General features: G+C 45.2%; 1 protein-coding gene and 3 non-coding genes across 5 annotated transcripts; all 4 read right to left on the bottom strand.

Annotated features, from left to right (window-relative positions):
- Positions 1-3,684: 3,684 nt before the first annotated feature.
- Ppp1r7 (protein phosphatase 1, regulatory subunit 7) lies at positions 3,685-27,691 on the bottom strand. Of its 2 annotated transcripts, none has more exons than XM_011248057.3 (10): positions 27,590-27,691; positions 25,014-25,145; positions 20,921-20,976; positions 20,287-20,352; positions 19,665-19,975; positions 18,622-18,784; positions 16,856-16,972; positions 13,440-13,544; positions 10,489-10,575; positions 3,685-6,411 (listed from the first exon to the last, which is right to left on the bottom strand). In XM_011248057.3, the coding sequence occupies exons 6-10, from the start codon at positions 18,760-18,762 to the stop codon at positions 6,235-6,237; spliced, it is 627 nt and encodes a 208-aa protein (XP_011246359.1). In that variant the 5' UTR covers positions 18,763-18,784; positions 19,665-19,975; positions 20,287-20,352; positions 20,921-20,976; positions 25,014-25,145; positions 27,590-27,691; the 3' UTR covers positions 3,685-6,234. The 2 variants fall into 2 exon arrangements, with proteins under 2 accessions (XP_011246359.1, NP_075689.1); NM_023200.3 differs by having other exon boundaries at positions 19,665-19,795; positions 27,590-27,673.
- Gm26446 lies at positions 7,944-8,046 on the bottom strand. Its single transcript, XR_003949194.1, has one exon. It is a non-coding gene; the product is annotated as a U6 spliceosomal RNA (small nuclear RNA).
- Positions 19,016-19,143, bottom strand: Mir6345 (microRNA 6345). The gene has a single exon (NR_105763.1). It is a non-coding gene; the product is annotated as a microRNA 6345 (primary transcript).
- Positions 25,146-25,209, bottom strand: Mir6902 (microRNA 6902). The gene has a single exon (NR_105867.1). It is a non-coding gene; the product is annotated as a microRNA 6902 (primary transcript).
- Positions 27,692-27,762: the final 71 nt, after the last annotated feature.

Below are 27,762 nucleotides of genomic sequence, written 5' to 3'. Positions count from 1 at the left end.
AAGAACAGCTTGTAAGAGTCACTCTTCCCCTGCCTCCATGTGGGTTTCCAGGGGCTGAAGTCAGGTGATCAGGCTTGGTCGGTGGGGAGTGTCTTAACACGCTAAGCCAGAATCTCACCAGCTCCCCTGCGCTAACTGTCTCTGTATGCCACACAATCCCATGTGAGCTGATGCTTTATCAAGCTCTATTTTTGCAGAAGGAAGGGAAGGACCACGTGAATACAGGTGTCTTGTTAGATCTCAGGTGCTCGGGAGACTCAAGCCCCTGATCTTTGACATTTGCTTTATTTGGCTGTAACTTCTTCTATTGGCTTATGTAATATAAGTCCATTATAGGGGCTAGAGAGTTAGAAGCATCTGCTGCTCTTGCAGAGAACCAGTGTTCAGTTCCAAGCACCCACAGGATGGCTTGCAACCATCTATCACTCAGTACCAGAGGATCCAATGCCCTTTTCTGGCCTCGAATGGCAAAGTAGTATGGAGGAAAACCACTCATATACATAAAATTACAATAAAAAAAGTAAATCCATTCCACAGCAAGAGAGTGAGTCCTGACCGAACCTGCTCAAAAGGCTAGGTATCCATGGAGGAAAGAGGTGGTTGTGATATCTAGGTAGGTTGGCCAGAGGGCCCTGGGCCCTGGTATGTTTCCTTTCTAGCTGTGAGTTGGGGCTGCGTCCTAGCAAATTAAGTCACAGGTTCCCACACCTAACCCTGGATATTTTTCCTAAGTCTAGCTGCCTATACCTCTCCAGCCTTTTGGCCCCAGATTGTTTTAATGTCTCTCAGGTCACATCCCACAAAGGTCAGGAGCCTAGTCTCTATCCACAAGTGTTGTAACCTGCTGGGCCAGACCCAGCCTGTTGCACCTACACAATTGGTCTGGCACCTGCCTCGGGTGCCCTACTAAAACGCCCTCTCCAGGCTTGGTGCCCAGGGGCAGGGAGAGGGAAACAGGAAAGAAGCCACAGATCACCCCTAACCTTCTGTTCAGCTCTTCTGTACTCTGAATGCCCACACACGTGAGTATGCGATCATCACCTGGCAGAAAGCAAGGTCCTGAGAACATGTCCCTGGGTGCCCTTCCTAGGCCCCACTATGGCAGAGATGGTAAAGCTGCAGTGGGTTTGGGATATTATCAAATACTGCCTTGTTCTGCCTGTGTTCCTGATCCCAGTTGGCAGAGCTGAACTGGACAGGGCTAGAAAGAGCTAGCAGGTGGGTTTGAGATGACCAGGACAGAAAAGCAGACGCAGGGAGCAGGTCCTACGGGCTCTGAATAGGAGGGTGCAGACAGGGCGAACATGGATTCTCACAGGAAAAGGAGCTAAGACCTTCTACGCTTTGGTTGGAGAGTGATGCAGAAGAGGAACTGGGAGAGAAAAGGAGGTCATTTCTGGAGGGCCCAGTGAGGGGATAACTTACCCGTGGGCCCCAGTCCTCCCAGCAGAGGCCTCCTGGTGTGCTGGGTTCTTGGGGGAACAACTTTGAAGGGACAAAGTACTCAGTCTTGCCACAGACAGAAGCAAACCTTGTTTTACTAGCTAGTTAAGCTTTCATTAGACATCAAGGGAAGTCAGAGCCTGAGGCAGAATGCTGGGGAAATAAAAGGGTTCACTTTTATACAGTGCACTGTTTGCATGCTACTCTTAACAGATTAGCAAAGGCTGGCATCTGAAAACACATCCTAGTTCTGGAGATGTCAAGTCTGAGTCTGTCATTAGGCTAAGGTCAGGGTGTCACCAGGTCTCATTCTATCCGGGGGCTTGGGAGGAACCTTTGCCACTCTGAGGGGAAAGGCTGATTTATGGATTCCCCTTCATTTTCACAGCCATCTTTGTATCTAAGAATCCATCTTCCATTTACACCCCCTCAGTGTCTCAAAGTTTTAAACCTAATCCAAACCGCAACCCCTTCTGCTGCATCAGGTGTCAGAGGTTAGGATCTGGATGTTTTGGGGGCTCAAGATGCCTCCACTTTTGTGGGCAGCACTGAGCAACAGGCCTTAAGTCTGTGTATACACATCTGATTATTTCTGCAAGATGAAGTTTCTGAAGGATGGGGCAGAGTGAAGGAAGACCTTAGCATCGTGTAGGACTGCTGCAGCTCCGGGATGCTGTGCGCTCCCTGGATCTCATCAAGGGAACCTGGCACTTATACCCTGAACCTGCACAACTCTTGCGTTACTTAGTTCCCAATCACAAGCATTCCAAACTGTACTCAGTAGTGCTTTCGTTATTATGGGGGTTTATTATTTGTAGTGTTGGTGTTCAAACCCAAGACCTCACACATTCTGGACAAGCATTCTACTACTGAGCTACAACTGCACCCAATGGATGGTTTTCATTGCCCTTCATTGATTATTAAGAGCCCTGTGCTTGTTATGCACTTGTCTGATGCAGACTACCTTGTCTGAGAAATTTCCAGTTTTCTGACTTTTTTTTTAAATTAAGAATTTTTTGTATGTGTGCATGCCAGAGGACATGTGGAGGTTAGAGGTCAACTCCTGGGAATTGGTTCTCTCCTCTCACTACGTGGATCTCAGAGATAGAACTCTGATCAGCAGGACTGGTGGCCAGTGCCTTTCCCCTTTAAGCTATCTGGATGGCCTGACCTTTTTTATTGGACTGTAGATACTCCATACATTAGATCACTATCTTTCACACATAGGTTAACTTCTACTTTACCGATTGTTTTTAATGTGGCTTTTGGTAAGAGGGACCCGTTTTCTTAATGATGGCTCTTTAGTTAGGTAGCTAATACTTCCCATTGCTTTTTCTTCCTTAGGGAGGAAGTCAATATAATTTCTATCCAAGTGTTCCCATCCTTCATCAGTTACTTCACCTACATAACAGATCTGTTGCCTGCCTGCTGGAAACATTCCTTGTATCAATATCTTATTTGCTTTCAGTTTTTACTGCTAGTATTGATACAGTTTGCTTTATTTTTCACATTTCAGCATCTCTGTACTGAGCATATGGTCCACGCTAAAGCTAGGTCTAACGGCACAACTAATTAGCAGGGTTTCCTGAGAGTTCATAAAGTACCAGTATCTTACAATTCATGGTGTTCAGATCTGATGAAATGCAGCATGGTGGCTTAGTTGTGTGTGCCCTCATGCATGCATTGTGGTGTGTGTGTGTCTGTTACTTCTGGATGCAATGTAACCGGGGGCTTACACATTTGACTATTTGGTCCTCAGCTGGTGGTGCTATTTTGGAAGGTTGTAGAACCTTTGAGGCATAGAACCTAGCTGGAAGTGGGTCACTGAGAGGCAATCCCTAGATGTTAGTTCCCACTGTTGCAGTGGGAAGCTACTCCCGCTGGCACTACATCCACTGAGCCATGAGCCAGACTAAATCCTTCTTCTTGGTTCCTCAAGGTATTCTATCACAGTGACAATAAAAAATAACAACAGCGTGTAACCCAATGGAGAGACTGCCTTCACCATCACTAACCCCCTAGCCCCTGGCAAGGGTATCAGGGCCTTCATATGCTAAGCACACACTTTACCACTGAACTGGGTTCTTCTTCTAGAATGATGCATAGTACTGCAACCTTACTCAAAAGCCAAGCTCAGTTTTTACGTGGGAGATGGGGATTTGAATTCAGGTTCTCAGGTTTGCAGAGCAGGAGTTCTTACCCACTGGCTTTTCTCCACAGCTCAAGTCTATCAGATTCTACAACCTTTAAGACATCTTTTTATTTATAAAGAAATAAAAATCCAGGAATACAGAACTGATGGGATGGTTTAACAGGGAAATTGCTTGCTGCATAAGCCTGACAACCTAAGTTCAATTCCCAGAACTCACATGAAGGAGAACCAACTCTACAAATCTGCCCTTTGAGGTTCACATGCTGTGCCACAGCACACGTGTGCCCACAACCACATTCAGACATCATGCATAGTGCTAATGACAATAATGCTTTTTCCTTGAAAAGAAATCCAGGAATATATACAATTGAATCTTTATAACATTAATTGGTATTTTTTTCTTTTACTGCACTAAGTGGTGATTTATGTAAATTCTGGTTCTGCTTACTTTTCTTCCCCTTATTAGGAATTGAACCCAGGGTCCTCTACAAGCTAGGCAGGTATTCTATTCTTCAGCTATCCTCGCAGCCCCATTGTTACTCTTTGAAAGGGTTTCATTACGTTGCCCAGGCTGGCCTCAATTTCACCCTGTTGCTAAGGCATGCTTTAACTTTTCATCCTCTTCCCTCAGCCTCCTGAGTGGCTGGTATTACAGGCCTGCACCCCGGCCAGTCCTGTCTGCTCTTAAACCATCCCTGCATTTATTCCTGAGATAAAACCTTCTTGGTGAAGAATCAGTAGTCTTTGATTTGCTGATCTTTGATTTCAGACCTTTGCATTTATGTTCTTATGTAAAAGCAGTGTTTTTACTTCTGTACTGTATTTGTTAAGATTTTTAGGGGTGCCAGGTGGTGGTAGCGCATGCCTTTAATCCCAGCACTTGGGAGGCAGAGGCAGGCGGATTTCTGAGTTCGAGGCCAGCCTGGTCTACAGAGTGAGTTCCAGGACAGCCAGGGCTACACAGAGAAACCCTGTATGGAAAAAAACCAAACCAAACCAACCAACCAAGCAGACGACTTTTAGGGGCATTTTCTATTATCACAACTGGGACTCAGCCAGTGCTAGATTCTGGAAATTCTTCCTGGGACCTAGACCTGTTTTAAGGAATAATTTTTTGGCATTTTTTCCTAACTCCAGAATTCCAATTCATTTGGAGACATTTCCCCCAACTGAATGCTGCAGGGACCTCCTTGAGATGGCACTGGGGTTTTGATGCCTGTTCTCCCACTCCATTACTTCTCTCTCTACACTCTGTAGAAGCCACGTGCACGTGTGTAGGGCTCCTGTGAGTGACTGCAGCAGGCACACCTACATTTCAGTCCTGTGGGTCTAAGATGTTTTTCTCTTATTCTGACGTGAATGGTGCTTGGAACGATTCCAGGGTTACAGCACAGTGTTCTCTGGGCTGCACCTTGCTGCACCCAGTGTTCCTTGCTAAGAGCTTATTTCTTGTCAGGGAGATGGTGCACAGATTGAGATCACACAGTTTCTTGTTAAACCTCATGTAGCCATTCTGACATTGCGAACTCCTGGGCAGTTGGCCTACTGGTTAGCTTGGACACCTGGGCACATGCTTCTCAGTTCAGAGCAAGCTATTTCACTAATACTAAACAGTCTAGAGCAGCATTTTCCAGAACCTTCTGGGATGATAGGAATGGATACCTTCCATGATATGTGGCCTCTGAGCAGATAAAGTGTGAGCACAGATGAAGAGATGAATAAATCCAATGGATTAGATATGAATAGCAATTGCTACATGTGGCAGTTAGTGGCCCCATCTGGGACAGCGTAGAACTAGAACCCTGGAAGCTCAGGGGCCTTTGGTGACCACAGTTAGTTCTCACTGTGTGAAAGAGGAAGTCGGAGGCGTGGGGAGGACAGTGCTCTTGCAGCATTAGACTTACACCCTGGGAGTTTGCTCATAGAAACTTCATCTAAATAAGGCCAGAGGACGTGGGTGAGAACAGGAGCCATGACCAGTGCCCAGTGGCCAAGAGTTCAGGGGTGGACGTTTCTGATAATCACTTAGGTTTAACATAGCTGGGTGATAGGGAGCGAAGCTCTCCATATTCCAGCTTTTACCAAGTGGGAATAAGGGCACAGAGTGCCCAGTGTGCTGTGCTCAGCCGTCGCTCATGTTGGAAGGGCACTGAGGATTACAGCTTCAGACATTGGGCCATCTTTTACTCAAAAAAAAATTAAATATAATCTTTTCTTTTTTAAAATTTGCAAGGAAAATTTTTTTCTTTCCAAAATTGGTCTGAAAGACTATCCAGTGTGCTCTTGTGAGTCATGACTACTTAAACCAACTTGAAGGTCTGCTGGGGCAGCCCAGAATGCCCACCAAGGTAAGGACATAGACGGATTGGAAGAGCAAATGACTGCAACAAGGCCTGCATTCTCTCCATGGCTACAATAACTTTCATCAATTCACCAGGAAGACCGCGTGGCAAGATTTAATAGTGTTGGCATCTCCAAATGGTGTGTAGCATCACAGGCCAGGTGCCACCAGTGCCTTATTATTGCCATTGGGTTGTGACTGTTGGTATAGTGACGACATCAGGAGCAATAGGTAGATTAAAAAACCGTGGCTGGGAAGTTCTTTTGAGGAGAGGGACCAGGTGAGGAGCAAGGAGGGCTCAGAACCTGACGTATGTGGCGTCGATCTGCCGCACAGAGGGTAAGGCCAGCATGACCTTCCGCCGGTATTGTGGATCCTTCTGCAGGGGGTTGCGCTCCAGGTACACGGTCTCCAGACTCCTGGCACCCTTCAGCTCATCAAGGTCACTCCAGCTCTCCAGTAGATTGTCATTCATCTGAAGGAACACATGTGGAAAAAGCCATCAGTGATCAGTTCTGGTCCCCTATGTCCCAGGGTCCCCAGATATGAGACAGGAGTCATTAAAACCATCTATAGTCTTTCTTATGCCAACCCCTCACTTCCTGGCTGCCTTTTAGCAGCACAGTGAAAAACAGTTCCTGCTCCTACACTAACTGGAGTCACTCTGCTGTAACCAAGCTCCTTAGGGAAGAGCTGAAGCAGCGGTGGCTGCACACGGCCCAGGCCTCAAGCAGGTCTGAAGCTTGAGGCTTCTTTGGCTACTTTTCCTATACACCTGATCTTACCAACTGTTGTAAGGCCTCGCTGACTGTAACACAGCTAACCCGAGGCTGCTCCCCTCCAAGCGGGATTCTTCCCCGCCGCCCCCCAGACAGGGTTTCTCTATATAGCTCTGGCTGTCCTCGAACTCAGAAATCTGTCTGCCTCTGCCTCCTAAGTGCTGGGATCAAAGGCGTGTGCCACCACTGCCCCGCCCAAGCATGATTTTTTTTTCTTTTCTTTTGAGACAGGGTGTAGACCAGGCTGGCCTTGAACTCAGAAATCCACATGCCTCTGCCCCCCAAGTGCTGGGATTAAAGGCGTGCACCACCATGCCTGGGCCAAACCCATTTTCTAGTCTGACTAAGTGCTGAGGCAGAGACTTGGGAAGGGCTCTTTTAGCAAAACACCCACCTAGGCATGGGCCTGTGGTATGCTAGCAAATGTTTAACCAAAGGCTTGTTCTATGGAGCAAAGAAAAATCATGACTAGCTGAGTGTGCTACTGTCTATGATGGAGGTAGCATGGCTGATGTAGTACCAACATAATGCCCCTAACTGTATCTGTTCAGGGGTTTGTACTTTGACACTCATGCCTTTTAGGCTGGATGTGGTCCACTGTGCTCAGGGGTCTGAAGACAGAACCTAAATGTCAGGGCAAGCTGCTATGTCAACAGACTAAGCAGCTGCAGGACGCAGCAGGGCACCACTTATGGGGAAGTGACCTCTCTAGTCTGAGAACCTATCATGGCCAGAGATGGAGGGAACATAAGCTAAAGTGACACACGCCTGCATGTTAAACAGAAGGGACTGCAGCCAGGGTAAAGGTCATGGCTGAGAATGCAGTGGAGGGGGCATCTCAAGACACAAGATTACTTTCCATTTAAGAGCTTCTCGGGCATTTGCCCTGAGACTCCACTGGCCACAGGGCATGACAAGGCACTTTCCTTTGGGTTTGGAGCACCTGATCAGTATAGGTATTGGGAGTGTTGCTTCTGTACACTCCCAGGGTGATTGGTGAGGCCCTATCCTGTGTGACACTCTGAAGAATTCTGGGATTTGGCAGAGTGTTTGTGGGAAAAGGCAGAGAAAGGATTAGCCACAGAGCAGAGAGAGGCACTAAGAGGGGAATCATGGGGAAATCTGGCCTTTATTCCTAAATGGGATGGGAGTACAAAACAGCTTTTGTTCTAGAAGGGGCTCTGTTTTTTTCCCCTAGTTTCTATCTATTTATTAACTCATATACAATAAAAATATGGAATCCCTACGTTTTTATGTGTCATACTTGCACAGGAGCCATGCTAATCTCTGTATTGTTCAAAATTTGGTGTATGTGCAGCCAAATCAAGCACGAGGATCTTTTCTGAATGGTACATACAGGGCTCCAAGTCAGAAGGCATCCACACAGTACAGAGAAAGGATGCTGATGGTTTGGGCCAGGTGGCAGCAGCAAAGAAAGGGTTTGGGATATAGTTTGAAGGCAAGTATTTATATGTTGGAGTACACATCTCGGTGGATCTGGTACACAGGAAAGGCGAGGTATAGGAGGATGCCAAGACTTCTGGTCAGAGGATCTGGAAGGATAGTCACTGTCCACTGAGGTTGAGTCAAGTGGAGGGACTGTGGGGCCGACCCATGCTCTCAGGCTTGGTCTTGTCCTATTTGGGTGATGTCTCAAGAGCAGACAGCTGGATGTAGGAAAGACCTTGAGCTAGAAAGAGAAACCTGGCTGCCAAAAGCAGAGTGGTGACATTTAAATCTGTGAGCCTGGATAGGGCTGCCAAGAAGAGAGGAAAATGAAGTCAATGCTCGAACACTCCTGAGGTGCAGAATAGAAGAGGAAGAAGTGAGAACAATCAGGAAGGACGGAGGGAAATAGGAGAACCCAGGCTAGTGGTTGCTCGATTCTTCAGAGCAGCACTTGAGAGGCCCAGTGGGAGGCCACCAGCACAGGCACACACAGAGAAGAGAAGCAACCGATCCATTTGTTGCAGACTGACACACCAGGTTCTCCTTCCCTTCTCTAGATGTTAGTTAGCATGACATCTACTTTGCCAGTGTGGCAAGGGGAAGGACACAAGTGGACCCTTGAGGAGTGTGCCGTCCTTCCAGATTATAACTGTGGAGCATTTCAAGTAGCATGCAGACACGCAATTATTTAGTTTCATTATATTCAACACACAACAAATTACTAGCCATACAAAGAAGGAACGACAAACAAACAAAAATCTAGTGAGAAAAGAAATCAAATCTATGAGAAACAGAACAATAGAATCTGGAGAGATGACTCAGAGGTTAAGAGTAAGTGCCGTTCTTGTAGAGGGTGTGAACTTGGGTCCCAGTAGACATATCAGGTGGCTCACATCCCCTATCACTTCTGTTCCAGGAATACAATACCGTCTTCTGGCCTCCATGAGCTCATGTGCACATAATTCATACTCAGACATAGATACATACACATAACTAAAATATCTTAACAATACCTTTTCAAGGAGCTGAAATATACTATAACACAAATTCATTGTATAGGCATGATGACCAACCTCATTGTCAGTGGGACTGGATTTAGAACCACTTAGGAGATATACCTCTGGAGACGTCTGAGGGCATTCCTAAGGAAATCAGCCCTCCAATGCACGTGGGTGGCATCACCCCTCAGGATGGAATCTTGGACTGAATAAAAAGGTGAAAAGCAGTACCATGAGACCCTCTCTCTGCTTGCTAGCCTTCCCAGATGTGAAGAGTCCACAGTCTAACCGCAGGTTCCTGCTGCCATGACAGACTATACTCTTTTAAACTCTGAGACCAAAGGGGGGGGGGGGATGCTTGCTGCCTAAGAGTGGAGTCCATATCCTCTGTAACAAGCCAGGTATTCTAAGTGTTATGTAATCCCAGCTCCAAAGGAGGAGGAGAAAGGGGATCTTCTAGTCTAGCCCAGTGAGAAAATGCCAGACTCAGCAGACTCAGGTTCAGGTAGAAACTCTGCCTCAAATAAATGGACAGAAAATGACAGAGGAGGGTACAGATACCCTCTTCTTGCTTCTGTGCCACACAAAAGCATGGTCTCCATACAAAAGCATATGTACTATAAAAACGTAAACACATAAGTCTTTTAACATGTAAGTAGTTAATTAATGAGCTTAACAGCAGACTGAGTATTACAGAAGGAAAAACAAGATCTTGAAGACAGAGCAATAGAAATCACATAACCGGAGGCTCAGCCGGAGCAGAACCTGAGGACAGGAGGGGAGATGAGTAACAGGTGCACTATTATCTACTTACCAAAGGACTAGCACATGCATGCTTACCATTTTACAAGGAACTAAGAGTTAGGAGGGACTAGAAACATTTTAGAGGAAAAAAAATTTTTTTTTAAATTTCATAAAAACTGTAAAATTTACAGATTTCAAAAGCTCAGCTGTACATGGTGACACATGTCTTTAATCCCAGCATTTGTGAGGTGAAGACAGATGGATCTTTGTGATGTCAGCCTGGTCTACACAGAGAGTTCCAGAATGGTCAGGGCTACATAGGAAGATCTTATTCAAAAGAAAAAATAAATGTACCTAAAATACTGAACTCAAAAAAAAAATGAAGTTGCGGATAGTAAAGATAGTTCAATGGATACAACACTTGCTGACAACTCGAGTCTGATCCCCAGAACACATGCACGGTTCACTGAGATCAAGGCTTCTGGGACGGGACGGGCAGGCTTGCATTCATTCACATGCTTTGCTCAATGGACTCACTGAGCCTAAGAGATGGATACCAATCCTACTAAGATTAAAACTTACCCAGAATTCTTGCAGTTCTGTCAGATGGCTGATATTCTCAATCTTTTTTATTCTATTTGATGCAATATCCAACATGGTGAGTTTGTTCTGAAATAAGAAGATATTTCCTATATTATTAAAGTTCCATAGCAGCATGAAAGCACATGCAAGAGTGTGGAGCTGAGCTGAGCTGCAGGCGAGCCACCCTCTGTGCCTTGGGTTGGCTTTGATGATTCTCAGGTTGATGCTACCTACTCACTCCCTGAGGTTTCCCCAGCTGGACCGGATTTCAGTGTTTCTGCTCAAAACCTCGTGAGTGTGTCTGTAATTTCTGTCAGTCTCAAGGCCTCATAACCACAGGGCCCCAGTGAGATCCCTGCTCCTCTTCTTTTGGTCTGGGAAGAGCAGTGATCCTGAGCTTTGAAGAAGAAATGAAGGACTATCATTGTAGCATGTCATGAGGAAATACACAGTGCCAGATCACCCTACAGTGGAGTTCCTCTCTTTAGTGAGGTTAGATACACCAGACACACAGAGGAGGTGGGAGTAATAGACCTTCCTGTCTTGGACAAAGCTACCTGAGGCAATGCTAGGAAGGCGTAGGTATTGAAGAAAGGCCATATTGAAAACTGCTGGAACTTAGAAGGAATGATTGCAGCAAGAGCAAGTGTAATCTTAGCAACAGAGGAATGGTGTATGTGGATACCAGTATCTTGCAGGACACAGCATTGTGGGTTCTTTCATTTTCTCTCTCTTCTTTCTCTTTTTCTTCCTTCCTTCCTTTTTCTTCCTTTTCTTTTCCTTCCTTTCTACCTTCCTTCTTTTCTTTTTTTTGAGAAAGGGTTTCTCTGTGTAGCCCCAACTGTCCTGGAACTAGCTCTGTAGATCAGGCTACTCTCAAACTCAGAGCTCTGCCTGCCTGTCTCTGTCTCCTGAGTACTCTGAGTACTGGGATTAAAAGCGTGTGGCGCCACCACCAGCTCATATCATTGTGTTTTATAATGTGCTCTAAAAGTGCATGTCAGACGTTGTCTGAAACACATCATCTCAGCTTAGGTAACTGTTTTTCATGGTTAAGGTTAAGTCTACCACAGCTTACACTGCTTGCCGCTATGTTTTAACAAACTGGGAATGTTCCCCTGCTAGACTATGGGAATCTTGCATCAGCTGGGAGCCTGATAACAATCCTTCCCCTGCTGCCCTCAAGGCCTCTCAGTACTTCAAACTCATGGTCCCCGCTTTCTACTGCATTCCTGGTGTATTTATTCCAAATCTTTCCAAGTTTTAATGGAAATTAAAGGGGGAAAATCAAATATAGCCAGTAGCTATTGATTAAAAATTGTCACATCTGTGGCTTCCCAGTCCCTTGAACTTTCCACAGTTAACAACCGTCCTGCCTCCACGTCTTACGTAAGCATCACACATGCACTGAGTCCATATACAGGTATTAGAGTGCCACCTTCATATGTTACTTGGTCCCTGAGACATGTTTTATGCATGGGAGAGGCCTTGAATTTCTGATTCCTCTGTTTTCACCATGCAAGTGCTGTGATTATAGGTGTGTGCTACCACACCTGGTTTCACATATTGGATAAATCGTTAAAGAAAGGTTACCAAATTGTCACATAGACAAATCTTAGGTTTTCTGAAAAATCCTTGTATATGTGATGCTAAAACCCAAAACACTGGTTTTCCTCCAGAATGACATCACTGACATAACCCAGCCCTGGACTGCGCACAAAGGAACCTGTCGTGGGATCTGAAGGATGGTGCTTCCAAGAACAAGAGCCTGACTCAATCTTGCTCCACTTGGGAACAATTTATCAGAATCAACCAACCAACCAATCAATCAACCAACCAACAGAATAAACAAAAATGTTCCCTTTGAACAAAACAACCCCAGTAAAATTGAACAAGAAAAAATATTTTATTTGTCTTGAATCATAATCGGAGGAAAAACAGGTGAGGCCAAAGGCAACTAACTCTTAAGTGTGAGGTTCTTCCTGAAGGGAAGCTGGAAGTGGGTGGGATTAGTGGAGCAGGTTTGTGAAAGTCAGTGGGAGGAGGAGGAGGAAGAGAAGGAAGAAGGGAAGAGGAGGAAGAAGAGAAGGACTCTTTCAGCACTTTGGATTCCAGGAGATAGGCAGGGGAGCAAGAGCCCTGTACTGGCTAGTTTTGTGTCAACTTGACACAGCTGGAGTTATCACAGAGAAAGGAGCTTCAGTTGAGGAAATGCCTCCATGAGATCCAACTGTAAGGCATTTTCTCAATTAGTGATCAAGGGGGAAAGGCCCCTTGTGGGTGGGACCATCCCTGGGTTGGTAATCTTGGTTCTATAAGAGAGCAGGCTGAGCAAGCCAGGGGAAGCAAGCCAGTAAGGAACATCCCTCCATGGCCTCTGCATCAGCTCCTGCTTCCTGACCTGCTTGAGTTATAGTCCTGACTTCCTTGGTGATGAACAGCAGTATGGAAGTGTAAGCCGAATAAACCGTTTCCTCCCCAACTTGCTTCTTGGTCATGATGTTTGTGAAGGAATAGAAACCCTGACTAAGACAAGCCCCATTCTTCCTTCTAAGCAGCAGAGCTGAGCTCACTCTATAGCCCTCACAGGCTGGGAGTGGAGGCTGAGGCAGGGAAGGAAGCTCAGTGCCAGGATAAATGGGAAGAACACAGCTGATGTGTGATACAGAGGGCAGGGAAGGACTTTTCAAAAATCTAGGCCCAAAGGCCTACAGTACTTGGCAGATGTGCAATGACCTGCCCTAGGAGGGTGTCTGCGATAACTTTGTTGAAAACCCACAGGCAGCCATGTGACATGTTGGCCCTTTGACTCATTGGGACAATGGGCCCTTAGCTCACATTCTGTAGGCGTTGTGTCTACCTTAGGCCAGGCCTGGAGGGCAGTGAATACCAATAGCAGCCCCTTCCTCTCCACCTCCCTTTATTTCCCAGATAGACCAATTGGCTCTTACGTTGTTCTCCAGGCCCTCGATAACCTCGATACCATTGTTGCTGAGGTATAGTTCCCGCAGGTTCACCAAGCTCTGTAGACCTTCGATCTTTGCTAGCCGGTTGCTCTGTAAAAACAGTTAAGAAGTGTCAACCTTGGGCCTGAGTAGATTTGCCACTCAAGCTTGAGAACACTATTTTGGACTCCCAGAACCCACAAAAATGCCAGGTGAGGCAGCTTGCCTTTAATTCCAGTCTTGGAAGGCCAGAGATTGTAGCTCCCCACAGCAAGCTGGCCAGAAAGACAAGCCATATCAGTTAGCTCTGGTCTGACTAAGAGACCCATTCTATGAACAAGGTGCTTCAATCTGGGGCCTCCACATGCATGCACACATGTTCACGAACACTTATGTTCATATCATACACATAAAAATGGTAAAGGAAAAAGAAAAAGAAAAAGAGCTGCCAGCAACACATAAGGTTAGAAACACAATGGCTTTGGAAATGACGTTTCCTATTTAACCTCAAGAATCCTAAGAACAGGCAGGCGCGCGTGGTGACACACGCTTTAATCCCAGCACTCAGGAGGCAGAGGCAGGTGGATTTCTGAGTTCGAGGGCAGCCTGGTCTACAGAATGAGTTCCAGGACAGCCAGGGCTACACAGAGAAACCCTGTCTCATAAAAAAACAAACAAACAAAAAACCCCCCCAAACTCCCTAAGAATAGATATTGTATTTAAAATGTGTTGGGAGTGGGATGGGGGTTGGGAGAGAGAAGTAGTCCAGTGGATAAGAGCACTGGCTGTTCATCCAGAGGACCTGGGTTCCATTCCCAGAATCCATACGGCTGCTCACAATCATCTGCAACTCTAGGCTCGGGGATCCAGTGCCTTTTCCTGGGGCCTCCAAGACCATCAGGTAGATGTGATATACCACATGCAGGCAAAACATCCACAAACAAAATAAAAATAATAAAATAAAAAATTTAAATGTTCTTGAATGGGAAATAGAGAAGATTAACACTTTGGGTATGCTGCACTGTTTAAAATCCACACATGGAAGATCAGGGGTTTTTAAATATGAAAATCTCACTTTTTTCTTTTAAATATATCTGAAGATTTACTTAAGTAATTAAAAACTATTTTTGTATCCTATGTGTATATGTGCACATGCCATGCTGTGGTGAGCATGCACATGAGGTCAGGGGACAACCAGTAGGAGTCAGTTTGCCCCTCCCTCACATGGGCACCAGGGGCTGAACTCAGGTGGTCAGCTCTGGTGGCAGAGTCTTTACCTGCTTTGCCATCTTACTGGACCACTGAGGTAATCTAACAATTTTTTTTGTTTGTTTTTGTTTTTTCGAGATAGGGTTTCTCTGTATATCCCTGGCTGTCCTGGAGCTCACTTTGTAGACCAGGCTGGCCTCAAACTCAATCTAACAATTTAAAAATGTCAAAAAGATAATGAAAACATCTTTTATTGTTTGTGCATGGGTGTTCTGTCTGAATGTACATCTGTGCACCACACGCATGCCTGGTGCTGAGGCCAGAAGAGGGTGTTGAAGCTGCCACGTAGGTGCTGAGGCCCAGGTCCTCTCAAAGAGCAGCTGGTGCTCTCAACTGTTCAGCCACATCTTGCAGGAAGTCCATCTTTCCACTCACTCTGAGACCTGGGAACTGAACCCAGGTCATCGGGCTTGGCTCGCAACAAACACCTTTACTCACTGGGCCATCTCTCCCAACATTTTTGTTTTAGAAACAAATCAATTTAATTTCTTTTACAATATCTAACAACTCAATTCCAGTTCAAGAACACCTTCTCCAAAGTAGTTTGCAAGGCATCTGTTTTACTCAGAGTCTAAGAGGTTTCCTGTGCCGTGACTGGCTGTTAGTGTGTCCCGCCAAACTAGGCAGCCCAGGCACACCCAGTCATTTCTCCCTTCACCCCTTCAAAGTTTGATTCTACTAATTTGCTGCCACCCCCCCCCCCAACAAAAACATAACCTTAAAAACCAACAAGAATTTCAACAGGAGAGGCTGGCAAGATGGCTCAGTGGGTAAGAGCACTGACTCTTCTTCCGAAGGTCCTGAGTTCAGTTCCCAGCAACCACATGGTGGCTTACAACCACCCATAATGAGATCTGATACCCTCTTCTGGTGTGTCTGAAGACAGCTACAGTGTACTTATGTATAATAATTAATAAATCTTTAAAAAAAAAGAATTTCAACATGAACCAGGCACAGATAGAAGTGCATATCTTTAAACCCATCTCTGGGATCTGTGGGAAGCAGAGACAGTTAGATCTCTTGTAAATTGGAGACCAGCTTGATTTGCAGAGAGTTACTGGATAGTCAGAACTATATAGTGAGATCCAGTTTCAAAAACAAAAAACAAAAAACTAAAACCCAACAACAACAAAAACCCCACAGATGAATCTGAATCTCTGCATGTTAGTGTTGAACAGCTGAATAGTTCCCATTGGGTCTTCACTTTGACATTTGAGGACTGGGGTAAGCTCTTCCTTCTGAAGAGGCCTCATAACCCACCTACTATCAGTTACCACCAGGGGAAGTACTGAGAGTCCTTTATCCCTATTTTATGTACATAAACATTTGCCTGCAAGTATGTCAAGTATGTCTGTGCATCACATGCTTGCCCGAGGCCAGAAGAGAGTGTAGGGTTCCTGGGGACTACAGTTTCAGAGCCATGTGAGAGCTGGCAGTTGAACCTGGATTATCTGAGAGAGAGAGAGCAGCCAGTGCTCTTCACTTCTGAGCCACCTCTCCAGCCCCAGGGAACAAAATCTGCTTTTAAATTAAATTTTATTTTATGTGTGTGTGTAAAATACATACATCTGAACATATATCTGTCTGTATACTATCACATACAATGACTAGTGCCTGTGGAGGACAGAGAAGGTGTCAGCTTCCCTGGGACTGGAGTTATAGACAGTTGTAAACAGCCATGCGGGTGCTGGGACTCAAACCTGAACCTCTGGAGAGCAGCTCTTAACCACTGAGACGTCTTTCCAGCTCTCAATATAAAATATAAAAGGATTTTTTTTCTTTTTTTTTTTTTTTTGGTTTTTTGAGACAGGGTTTCTCTGTGTAGCCCTGGCTGTCCTGGAACTCACTCTGTAGACCAGGCTGGCCTCCAACTCAGAAATCCACCTGCTTCTGCTTCCCAAGTGGGATTAAAGGCGTGCGCCACCACTGCCTGGCTCAATATAAAATTCTTTAAAGTAAAAATAAATTATGTAAAACAAAAGGGATTTTAGTTTAGAGGGTTTGTGTTTCTATAGCCTGTGGATTATACTGTTTCTGTCATCTACTGACTGTAAACAGTACAGATCATGAACATACCAAGGGAATAAAATCAGGTTGGGGCTGCTGGGTGGCCCTGTGAGAATGGGCAGCTGGGAGCTGGTGAGGTTCAGTACCTGCACACTGAGGACTGTCAGGTTGGTAAGTGCATCCAGGTTCTGAAGTTTTGTAATTTTGTTTTTCCCCAGAAACAAACTCTCCAGGTTGGTTAATGTGTCGATATTTTCAATTGCCTATTAAACAGATGAAACATCAAGTTAAATGTCTGCTGTGGGCTCAAAACCTACACTAAGTAAGGTGCCTAGAACATATGTCAAGGCAATCTAGACTTTCTCTGTGATGTCTGGACTTGGGATTTTTCAATGAACTCTCTTGAACATACAGAATGGAAAAGGAGAAAGCAATGGAGGATGAAGACTGGAAAAGGAGAAAGCAATGGAGGATGAAGACTGGCTTCTGGGTTTACTCCCAACCCCTCACACTTTATTCCTGTATTTCTTTGTTTGTTTTTGTGACAGGGTTTCTCTGTGTAGCCCTGGGGGTCCTGGAACTTGCTCTGTAGACCAAGCTGGCCTCAAGCTCAGAGATTCACCTGCCTCTGTCTCTCAAGGTATGTGCCACTACACCTGGCCAACTCTCATGCTTTCAAAGAGCTCTGGGATTATTTGAAAACTCAGATGCTAGCTGGTTTCTCTAGCCTGTGTAGCACTTTCCTCTACACAGCCTTTGGGACTATGTACTCTTCTTTCTTGCTGCAGTCATGTCTCTTAGCTCTAACTAACTTTGTATCCTTAGGGTTCTTCAAGAACCTCAAGGGTAGGCCACAGTGTATGGTATAGTACTGCTGAAAACCAAATGGTGGGTGCTCTAAACATGGGGTGGGCAGACACATACTAGTAAATACTGCCCTCAGCCACTAACCAAGGAGGGTGAGGACAGGCATAAGACAATGACACCAGGATGTCAAAATTAGGACTGACCAAACCCTCATGTCTGCCCATGGGAATTCCTTTCTCTGCATGGCAGATCCTCCTCCAGTACTAACACCCATATGACCCTCGGAGTTTTTCCTCTCAGATATACGGGACTTTTTCCAATAGTTATTAGTCAACTGGTTTTGCTGTTGGTGGTACACGCCTTTAATCCCAGTACTGGAAGATCTCTCTGAGTTCTAGGCCATTCTGGGCTACATAGTAGGTGAGAGCCTGTCTTTAAAAAAAAAAAAGGCTTCTCCAGCAGTGGTGGTACCAGCAAGAGGCAAAGGAAGATGGATCCCAGCAGTCTAGTCAGAGTGAGTTCCAGGACAGTCAAGGTTACAGATAGAAACAATGTCTCAACAAACAAACAAACAAACAAGCTTCTCATTCCCATTCTGACCCATGGTTTCAAGGTTAAAGAGATCTTGAACAACAAACCAAATCCTGCCAGAGGACATGTTAATGTTTAGGGGATAAAGGGCTAGCCCTGTTTACTGGGGCAAGATACTTGCTTATCACATGACAGGTCACTATAAGTGACTACCTTTCTTAGCTTGGGAAACACAGCTCAGATGCAGATGGAGGAACGACTGTCTATGAACAGCTTGAAAAGGAAGCTTGGCCAGCTTACCTTACGTAGCACAGTGGGGACTGGCTTGGCATAGGACCATGATATAAATGAAGAGCCAATGAATGCTAACTCCCAGACTAGGCCAGTTGGTGTGAGCACAGTTCTTACTAATAATAGCTTCCAGTTAGCATTTTTCCTTAACAAGTATTTCCCTGTTTTCTCCAAACAATATGAACATGAGAAAAACTCAGCTAAGTACATACCCTATGTGTACCACTGAAGATCCACAGAGCCCAGAGCACTGTTCCCAAGAGACAGTGTGACTGGCACCTACCCGAATCCGGTTAGACCCCAGCTCCAACATTTGCAGTTGATGTAAATTGCTTATGTTCTCAATTTTATTGATTTTATTGTTGACCAAGAAGAGTTTTTTCAGCTGTGTCAGTTTGTCAATCCCTTCAATGTTCCTCAGCATATTAAAAGAAATATCTAGAACCCTAGAAAGAAGCAAAATATGTCTTGAATGAACATAGTTTGTATAGGAGTGGGAATCTTAGCTAGAGGGTATCTGACCCCAGATCTTCAGTCACTAGGAAGTGGGTTCTGACCATGGCTCCATTGTTCTCTGACTGGCTCACACTGGAGATGTCATCTTATGGAATCATGAGGTTGCCTGGAGCTTGGAGGGCAGTGAAGGCAACCTGCAGACTATGAACACTGTCTCCTAGGGCTTTAAGAGCAGAAACCAAGTTTCATTTATGCCTGTGTCCATGGAGAACCTAGTACTACCACACACTGTACTAGTTCACCCTGAGCAGTGCTAGACTAACACTGAAACAAGGAAAACTCACAAAGCAGCTGGACATGGTGGTTCATGTGTATAAGGTCAGGACTGGAGAGGCGAGGCCTGAGAGTCAAGATCATCTGCAGCTACAGAAAATTCAGCCCGGCCTGGGCTCAAAAAAAAAAAAAAAAAACAACCAAAAAACAAAAAACCAAAACCCAAAAAAAACCAAAACAAAACCCAACACCAAACAAAGGAGTGAAGTCCAGATAAGACTATAGCTAGGTAAAGCTGAGTCCTTGAGTCAGAAATGTCGCTGACACTTCTGTTTAAAAAGGGGGTTATGGATTAAAGCTCCTCTTTCCCTGATTCTGACATCATTACTGCATGGAACCTGGCCAGAAGCCTAGGTGGAGTCTTCAATGCTTACAGCATGTATGAAGCTGTTGCTCCCTCTGAGGAGCCCTAGCACAGGCCAGGACTGGTATAGAGGCAGCCCTTCAGGAGTACAGGAAGGTAGTGGGGAAGTTCTGAGGAACTTGGCCACCCAACCCGTCCCACCCGTCCCACCTCCTATGGGTTCCCCTACTCACTCCAATTCTGTCAGTGCCTCAAGATTCTCAATCTTCTTGATCTGATTATCATAGAGATCCAGTTCTCGAAGACTCTGCAGTTCTTCCAGGTTTTCAATGCATTTAATTAGGTTTTGACGAAGGCAGAGTGACTGGAGGGTAGGAAGGGAATTGGCATTGGCTCAGGAGAACACAGGGCCACCCTCCAGGGGCTGGTTTAGCTGGCCTTCAGGAGGCAGGTAAGTGAGAGTGGGAAGCTGGAATTACCCTCCTCTACTTGAGGACGGGTACAGGCCCAAAGGGAAGCCAGGCTGACCCCATGCTGAGCACACCTGTGTGGGGAGACATTGAATAGGGTTGGAGTGTAGGCCAAGTCCTGGAAGTTGAAGGAACCTTTACTGGGCTCCATTTTGAGAAGCACACTTAACCGCAGTGAGCTAGGGACAAGAGACTGTGCAAGAGCTCACTGAGGCAGCCTGGGAGCCCAGAGGCTTGAGCTCTCCAAAACACCTACCCCATTCAGAATAGAGATAAGAGGATATAGGCCAGTACCACCCACAGGATGGGAGCAAGGACTGCATATTCCCCAACTCAAGTCACATTACCAAGTCACCGTGTGCAAGGACAGATTGAGCCCTCTCACCTTCACTTTCTTTAGCACCTCCAAGCCTTCAATCTTTCCAATTCGATAGTGAGTCAGATCAACATCCTGAAACACAGAAGGATCTTTCTCAGATCCATCAGAGTTCTTAGAGACCTGGCCAGGAGCTACGTGGGAGAGTACCACGTGGGGAGGCAAGGGAGAGGATGGGCCACATCCACTTGGGACTGGCAGGTGACACTGACACAATGTAAGTCAATAGGTAGACACGCTTCGGTTTAGCTGTGATTTAGTGTGTTAGTCTTATAGAAGACAGACCTAGGGTGGAGGTCAGTCTGAATTCAATCCCCTAGCAACTGGGGACACACACACACACTTTCCCTAAAACTGGGGTTTGTGAGGATCCTGCCATCAACATGATTGCTGGACTCATGTAACTAACTTGAGTCAAAAGCATTTCATCTGCCATATAGTTCTTACTGGCTAAGCAGAAATAGATTTCAACTGCTGGTATTAAAAATAGAAAAAAACAAAAACAAAACAGGAAACCAATACAATCAAGGGAGGCTTAGGTGATCTCTCTACTAATTTGTCACCTTTATAAAAAAAGATGGTTAGCTGATGGTTAGAGTAACCATGTCCTCTGACACTAGGTCATTCAGACAGGCAGCATTACCTCTGCATCTCGGTCCAGGTTGATGGTTTCCATATCTACTGCCAGCTCATGTTCCTCTAAAAAGAAAGAAAGAAAAAGAACAACTCTGTTTCTATGAGTCAGTGGCCACAGGTTTTAGTAGGTAGAGTTACCGTTCTGCCCTAGGACTGGGGAAGTTGGGCTAATTCAAATGTTGGGACACTAGAGATGAGAAGGGTGACAACAGTCTCTACCTCTGAATCTTTCAAGAATCCCAATGCAGCTTGATGCTCCTGGTGGGAAAGAGGAGGAGGGTAGCTGCCTGAGTCTTGGTGAACTTGGCCAAACCTAGTCACTGCTGGGAAACATGTCCCTATCAAGGCTGTCGTCTTCTTGGAATCCCTGGAACTCGTGCTGTCAGCAGCCTATCCACCCATGTGAATACTTTCCTTTTGTTTGTGGCAATAAACCAGGCCACTTGAATCAGATCATGCTGGGTATATTACACGTTCTCGGATGTGCCTTTTATTGCTTTGGAAAGTGGCCCAGCATCTACAGATGCTTCTCTGACAGAGAGGGAAGCAAAATGAAGTAGAGCTCAACAGCCAGGATCAAAGAGCTTCAGTGAATAATTTAAGCATACTTCTCAACTGGAAGCCTGATGAACTAATTTCAGCAGAGAAGCCCATTTGGATTTCATGAGACTATCCACCCCTGAGAGCCAGATATAAACTGCTTCCTGCTACAGTCAAGAGCTTCATATGACAAGCCCCTCATTTTCATTTCATCAGAACCTGATTACGAGGTTGAAAGAACTAAATGCTAATACATATGCTTACACTCCCCGTAACACTTTGAGAATAACAGCGCTTTCCCTACCACTCTCCAAGTATTACCCACTATTCCCAGTAGTCTTATGACTTCTCCTTAGTTTGCACTAACTGGTATCTAAATAAAGCTCTCTATTCTGACTGGATTCCTGTTCCCCCTCCCACTTTAGACAGGGTCTCATTGTACAGCTCAGGTCTTGGGACTTTTTTTTTTGTATTTATTTTATGTTTTGTCTACATGTGTGCCTCTCCACCACAGTAGAGGCCAGAAAAGGGTGTTAGCTTCCCTGGAATTAGAGTTATAAGATGGCTGTAAGCTGACATAGGTGCTGGGAATTGAACCCCCCATCCTCTGGAAGAGCCCAGCCAGTGCTCTTAAAAATCAAGCTCTTTCTCAAGCCCTTGAGTTTTTAATCCTCCCATTTTAGATTCCCAGATGCTGGGATGACAGATATGTACCACCATGGCTAGCTTCATAAATAGTGGATCCTTTTTAAATCTTGAAACTTAGTGTAGGAAGGAAACAGGCTGCTTTTATTTATTTTTTTAAAATTTTTTGAGTCTAAACTTTTCATTCTGTCCCAGAACATATGTGTACACACTCACTCCTTTCTCTCTCTCGATCATCTCTCTCTCTTTTCCCCCCTCTCTTCCCTGTATTTCCTTGAACTTCTTATCAATTATTACAACTTTTCCCTAGCCTCCTTTCTCCTGTAGTTCTTTCCTTAGGGCAAACAAGCCCTTGCATCTGCAGTGGAACCAGCTTACACACCCTTACACATCACATATCCTTACACGTCAGCCCATGTCTGCCTCCTCCAAACATTAGCAGACTATTAGAAGTCAGCTTGCTTCTTCATTGCAGGCCTCAAAGAGAAACATGCTGCAGGGGACCAGCTTAACATAGAAGAACTGGCCCTACAAGGCTGAATTCACTTCACTGACTTTCTATGGTGTCTTTTCTACAACAATCAACAGTACCCAATTAAAATATGTTGTTTTCTATGGGTTACTCATAACTTATAGGATACTGACCATCTGGTGTTAAATAAAAGAGACCAGATAAAACCAAGAAGGTATTACACGAGTCCCCTTAGTCTCAAAAGTCCCCTTAGCTCACTGTCCACAAGCTCAGAAATTGTTGAAGGAGAGGCATTACAATGAAGGCAAAGTAGCCAGGTCACTACCATCCAAGTTAGTTAGATACTCTAAGACTAAACATAGGCACAATTGGCAATGGCACTGGGCCAGAAGATGGAACTGGGGCTGTCCTAGGCTCCTCAGCATATGTGGTCCACAGCCCAAAGTTTACTGTTGAAATACCAGCTTAACCCAGAACAAGGTTACCAACTGGGACTTGTGAACGTATCACAGTTGTGCTGTTTTAGACTAGGGGCTGGGGACATAACTCAGCTGTAGAGTGCTTAAGGCCCTAGGTTCAATTTCTAGCTCTAACAAACAAACAAACAAAACTGGTATTGGAGGTAGGTGGATGGGGACAGCTTAGTTAGGGAAGTGTTTGTACAAGCACAGGACCTGAGTTTGAGCTCTGAAACCCACAGAAAAACACTGAGCAGAGTGGTACACTTGTCACCCCAGCACCTGAGAAGATGAAGCATGCTGGCTTGCTGCAGTCAGTTCAGTCTAAATGGCAATTTCCAGTCCAGTGAGAGCCAAGGTAAACAGTACCCGAGGAACACCTACCTCCTGAGACTGTCTTCTGCCATCTACATGCACACATACTCACATACATACCTGTACACACATACACTTCACAATGCTAACAGGTACACACACACAATGTGAAGAAAGATAGGAAGGTAATGGCTGACATATTTCAATGTGTTTTCCTGAGACTTAGGTAAAAATGAGTATGAGCAGTTCCAGTTTCTCTAAGGACTAGACATTTATGTTCCCAGAGAATCACTGCATGTTCTAGTCATCTACTTGAAGTAGGCTGGGCTCTAGCCCAAGTGGCTGGCCTTGCAATAGGGCTCTCTGGCTGGCATGGGGTGTTTACTCTCCTCATCTATCACACATCGCAGTAACGTTACTAGCCAGGAAACAAAGCCCAGGACTATACTATTCTAACTTCCAAGTCTTCTAGTGTTGCCTAATATTTCAGTGGCACAGATCTCAGCCCTTCCGTGACTGTCAAATGGTGACAGAACCCATTTGCTTTATCCGCCCACATCACCTCCAGACATCAGCTCTGAAGTTCTAAACTAATTGTGGTAGGTACTTTTGTGGTAATCTTCTTTTGCCTTAAAATTTGGTTACCATAGTTACCAATCATTTTTCCTGGCACACAGTGCATAATGCTATTTTAAAAAGTAGCTATGGTTTTTGAAATTTATTTTTATAAAGGTAACGCATAATTATGGATACCTGATAAATCCATACAGATCTGGAAAATGTAACAGGCAGAGTTTCCTTTCAAGCCTGTTGTTAAAAAAGATCCTCAGCAATGCTAATGTGTTTTCTTTTTAAGCAGGTAAAACTAAATACTCGTTCTAAAATTAAATACCATATTTTAAGATGCATAATACAGGAACCTAACAATTCAGCTGAAACAATTTTCTGTGTTCATATGTTTTCTCTATTCTTTTCCATGGAAATTAATTTTCTTAGCAAATATATAAGCACGGGCCATTACTAAGGAGGGTATAAAACCATAGGAAGCTGTTCAGTTCCAAATGGAGTGACTACTCTACATCTGTGCTTGTGACAGGGGGATTCTCAGGCCTGTATAAATGTTGAGGTAGATGTGGGCATGGTGGCACACACCCTTAATCCTTCATTCAGGAGGCAGAGGCAGGCAGATCTCTGAGTTCAAGGCCTGCCTGGTCTATATAATGGCTTCAAGACTAACTGGGGCTACAAAGTGAGACCCTGTCTCAAAGAAGAAACATTGAGGTTGGATTAGAAATGACTCCTTGTCACTGTGGCAGGACACAGAAGCAGAGGACTACATCACGCTCTCTTCAAATTTTGCTGAGGAAAGGGTTAGAAAGTCATTTTCTGTCTCCGTTCTAGGTGACACATTAGTGTCAATATCATCAGTAGTGGAACTGTCCCTTTAGCAGAAATGGACCCACTGTACTCATAAACATAATTCAGTCATTTGCTAAGGCAACACACAGAGAACAGGCTGCCCTCTGCCAGCATAACCACTTGCCCAATCTATGGAGGCCCTTTGAGGAACACAACCACTGTCGTGAGGAGACATTATGTGCAAAGAAGCAGCAGTCTTCAACAACACACTTGCCCCATTGGGTGAGTTCAAGGTTAACTAAACCTAGTACCTTCTGGGTCTTCTGCACCCCGATCTACTCCATCCTTCAGGCTCTGCTCGCTGAGGTTTGCCACGATGCCGCCGCCACCATGCTTCTTCCCTTCCTCATCACCTGATTCTTCAGATTCAACCCGCCTGTCAACTGAACCCACACATCACATGGTGACAATTCACATCTACTTCATGTGACAATGTGAGGAACACAGAGGAGATTAACAACAGGTGTAAGTCAGCAAGACTCTTTTTCTAAAGCTGAATTCAGTTTATGAACATTTGAATGTCTTCTACATCCAATAGTATTTAAGATACAGAGACAGTAACTGGGAGGCCACATGGAGACAATTAACATGCCATCCTTCCCCTCTGAGAACTTGTAAAGAGTTGACAAGTGTCAACTGAAATCTGGATCATCTACAATGGGAAACACTAATGACACCAGATACAGAAGTACCTTCCAAGAGGCTCTCACATCTGATGTGATGACCCTTCTCACATCTCACTGTGACCCTTCTGCCACATACCTTCATTGATGTCTCACTATCCATTTGGCCAAGATAAATGGTTAAATTTTCAGGCCCACATTCCAAAAGAAATCAAGACTAGCTAAGATGAGACTGTGGGCAGAGTGAATGAAAACAAGAATGTCTCAAAAAATGGCAGAAGCCCCAGGTAAACTGCTGGTGTTAAATAACCACAGGATAGAGTTAATCATGCAAAGTTTTTTGGAGTAAATAAAACAGATTTTGAGTTATGAACAAAGCAACAATGAAACATGGCTCTGGCAAATGATCTTCCTTTCTAAACCTCAATATTCCCCTCTGTAGACCAGAGTTAGTAGAGTACCTTCTCCTGTCAGGACCAAATAAGAAAGGACACAAGAGTAGCTCATGTGTATGACACGGAGAAGAATGTATGAGTTACCAAGAGGCACTTTACAGTCTGTGATCTAGAGTTAGGAAAACTAGGTTCTGTGTTACAGTCTCTGTATCTCCCCCTGTGCCTCTATCCTCAGGGCAGTAGAGAGGTTCCAGAGCCTGCGACACTGTGCAAGAATGTGACTACAAGGCTCTAGGTAGAATAGGCTAGCAAAAGGCAATGAAATCTATCAAGACGAGGAAGGTTTGAGTTAAGGCATTAGCAGTGATAGAGAAGGTGGCAAAACATGCTCAGCCTGGTCTACACAGGCCAGCCACGGAAATGGCAAGAACCTGTCTTAAAAGACAAAAGAAAGGCATTACAACGACAAATCCAACCCAACCCAAACCAAGCCACACAAAAACGCCACAAAAAAAAAAAAAAAAAAAAAAAAAAAAAAAAAAACTCCAAAAAGACATAGGCCATAGAAACCTAAGTGTCAGCTGGTAATGACATGTGTGGGGGTGGACGAGAGAAACAGCTTGGCTTGTGTATTTGCCCTTTAGTGAGGAAGGAGGGGAGAGGTGTATTGGAGGAGGAAAGAGGGGGCTAGGAAGAAACATTTCCTCCTTAAGAAAGATTCAAAGGTTAGAAACAAAAGACCTCTAGCACGACTCCTTCAAGTCTCTCTAAGAGCGTTCCTTGTTGGCTCTTCTCAACCCCCATTGCATGACTGCTAATTTAGGTCACCTTTCCATACTCCTTTGCTTCTGACTGGTTTTCCTTTCTCCAGAATGATACTGGTCCTCCCCACTGGACCCCAGTCTGGATGACATCTAGTGAGTTTTCAGGGCCCATCTCAGGGCAGCCCCACTGCTCTCAAACTCACTGGTCTTTTCTTCCACATCTCTGCCCCTTGCTCTGCAACCTTCTTCCCTAGTACTCCTCCCAGAAAAGTGAGTGACCTTCCAAAAGTGAATAATCCTCACCAAAATAGTGGAGTCTTTCAAAGACATTTAAGATTTGCCTAATGCTACAATGGGTAGGGTTAAGTACATGTACATATGTACAAGTCTGTTCGTATACACTAACACACATATATGCACGCATGTAATGACCATGTATCTACACAACTGTATACAAAAGCATGCACACGTGTAACATATATGTATGTTACATATGTATATGACATAATCCAACACAAGGAAAAAAAGGAAGAAAGTTGAATATAGACTAGACTGCATGCCTAGAAAACAAGACAACGCCTTGTAAACTCAATTTCCGGAGCTCCTTTTTATCCATCTCTCTGCCACAACCCATTCGCTTCAAAGCAGACTTTTCCATTCATGCCGCGTGAACAAACTGGACTTCGTAGATTCCCCACGCCTGAAGCCTCAGTTTCCCAGTGAGCTGACGGAGGACGGTTCCCTGCCCCCTCGCCTGTCAACTTCGGAGCTTTAAGACTAGGTTCCTATAGCCACGGCTTCCTTGCCAATCTCCCTGGGCGGGCTCGCGCCACGTTTTTCCCCAGGGTCTTGTCTTTCTGGCCGCTACCGCCCTCGGGACGGGACTCCCGGGCTCCGAGCCTCCCTGGCTGTCCAGCCATATTGGCAGCTGTCAGAGCTCTGTGGCTGTGGCCGGAGGCTGGAGGCCGAATTCCGATCCCGCAAGAGGCCGTGACCGCCCAGCCCGAAGCTCGCCGCTCCCCGGTCACCCACAGGGGCCGCTCACCCTCCATCATCTCCTGCGACTGTTGCTGCCCCGCGCCGCGCTCTGCCGCCATATTGGCTGCTCTTTCCCTTTCCGGAATCTGTCGCCTTAGGCCATGGGCCAATCAGGATTCCAGGTCCAATAGGCCAGCCAATGGAACAAAGTATAGAAGCGCGAGCTGACAATGCTTGCGC

Source organism: Mus musculus, chromosome 1 (assembly GCF_000001635.26).
Source record: "Mus musculus strain C57BL/6J chromosome 1, GRCm38.p6 C57BL/6J".
Classification (NCBI taxonomy): domain Eukaryota; kingdom Metazoa; phylum Chordata; class Mammalia; order Rodentia; family Muridae; genus Mus; species Mus musculus.
The sequence above is the reverse complement of the archived record's forward strand: the minus strand, read 5'-3'. Positions and strand labels throughout refer to the sequence as shown.

Excerpts from the sequence above, each read along its gene's own strand:
- Ppp1r7 (NM_023200.3), bottom strand. The coding sequence starts at position 27,641 with ATGGCGGCAGAGCGCGGCGCGGGGCAGCAACAGTCGCAGGAGATGATG. Across the intron at positions 20,353-20,920 it reads ACCTGGACCGAGATGCAGAG|GATGTTGATCTGACTCACTA; the intron begins GTAATGCTGCCT and ends TCTGTGTTTCAG. Across the intron at positions 18,785-19,664 it reads GAGGCACTGACAGAATTGGA|GGTTCTAGATATTTCTTTTA; the intron begins GTGAGTAGGGGA and ends GCTTCTTTCTAG.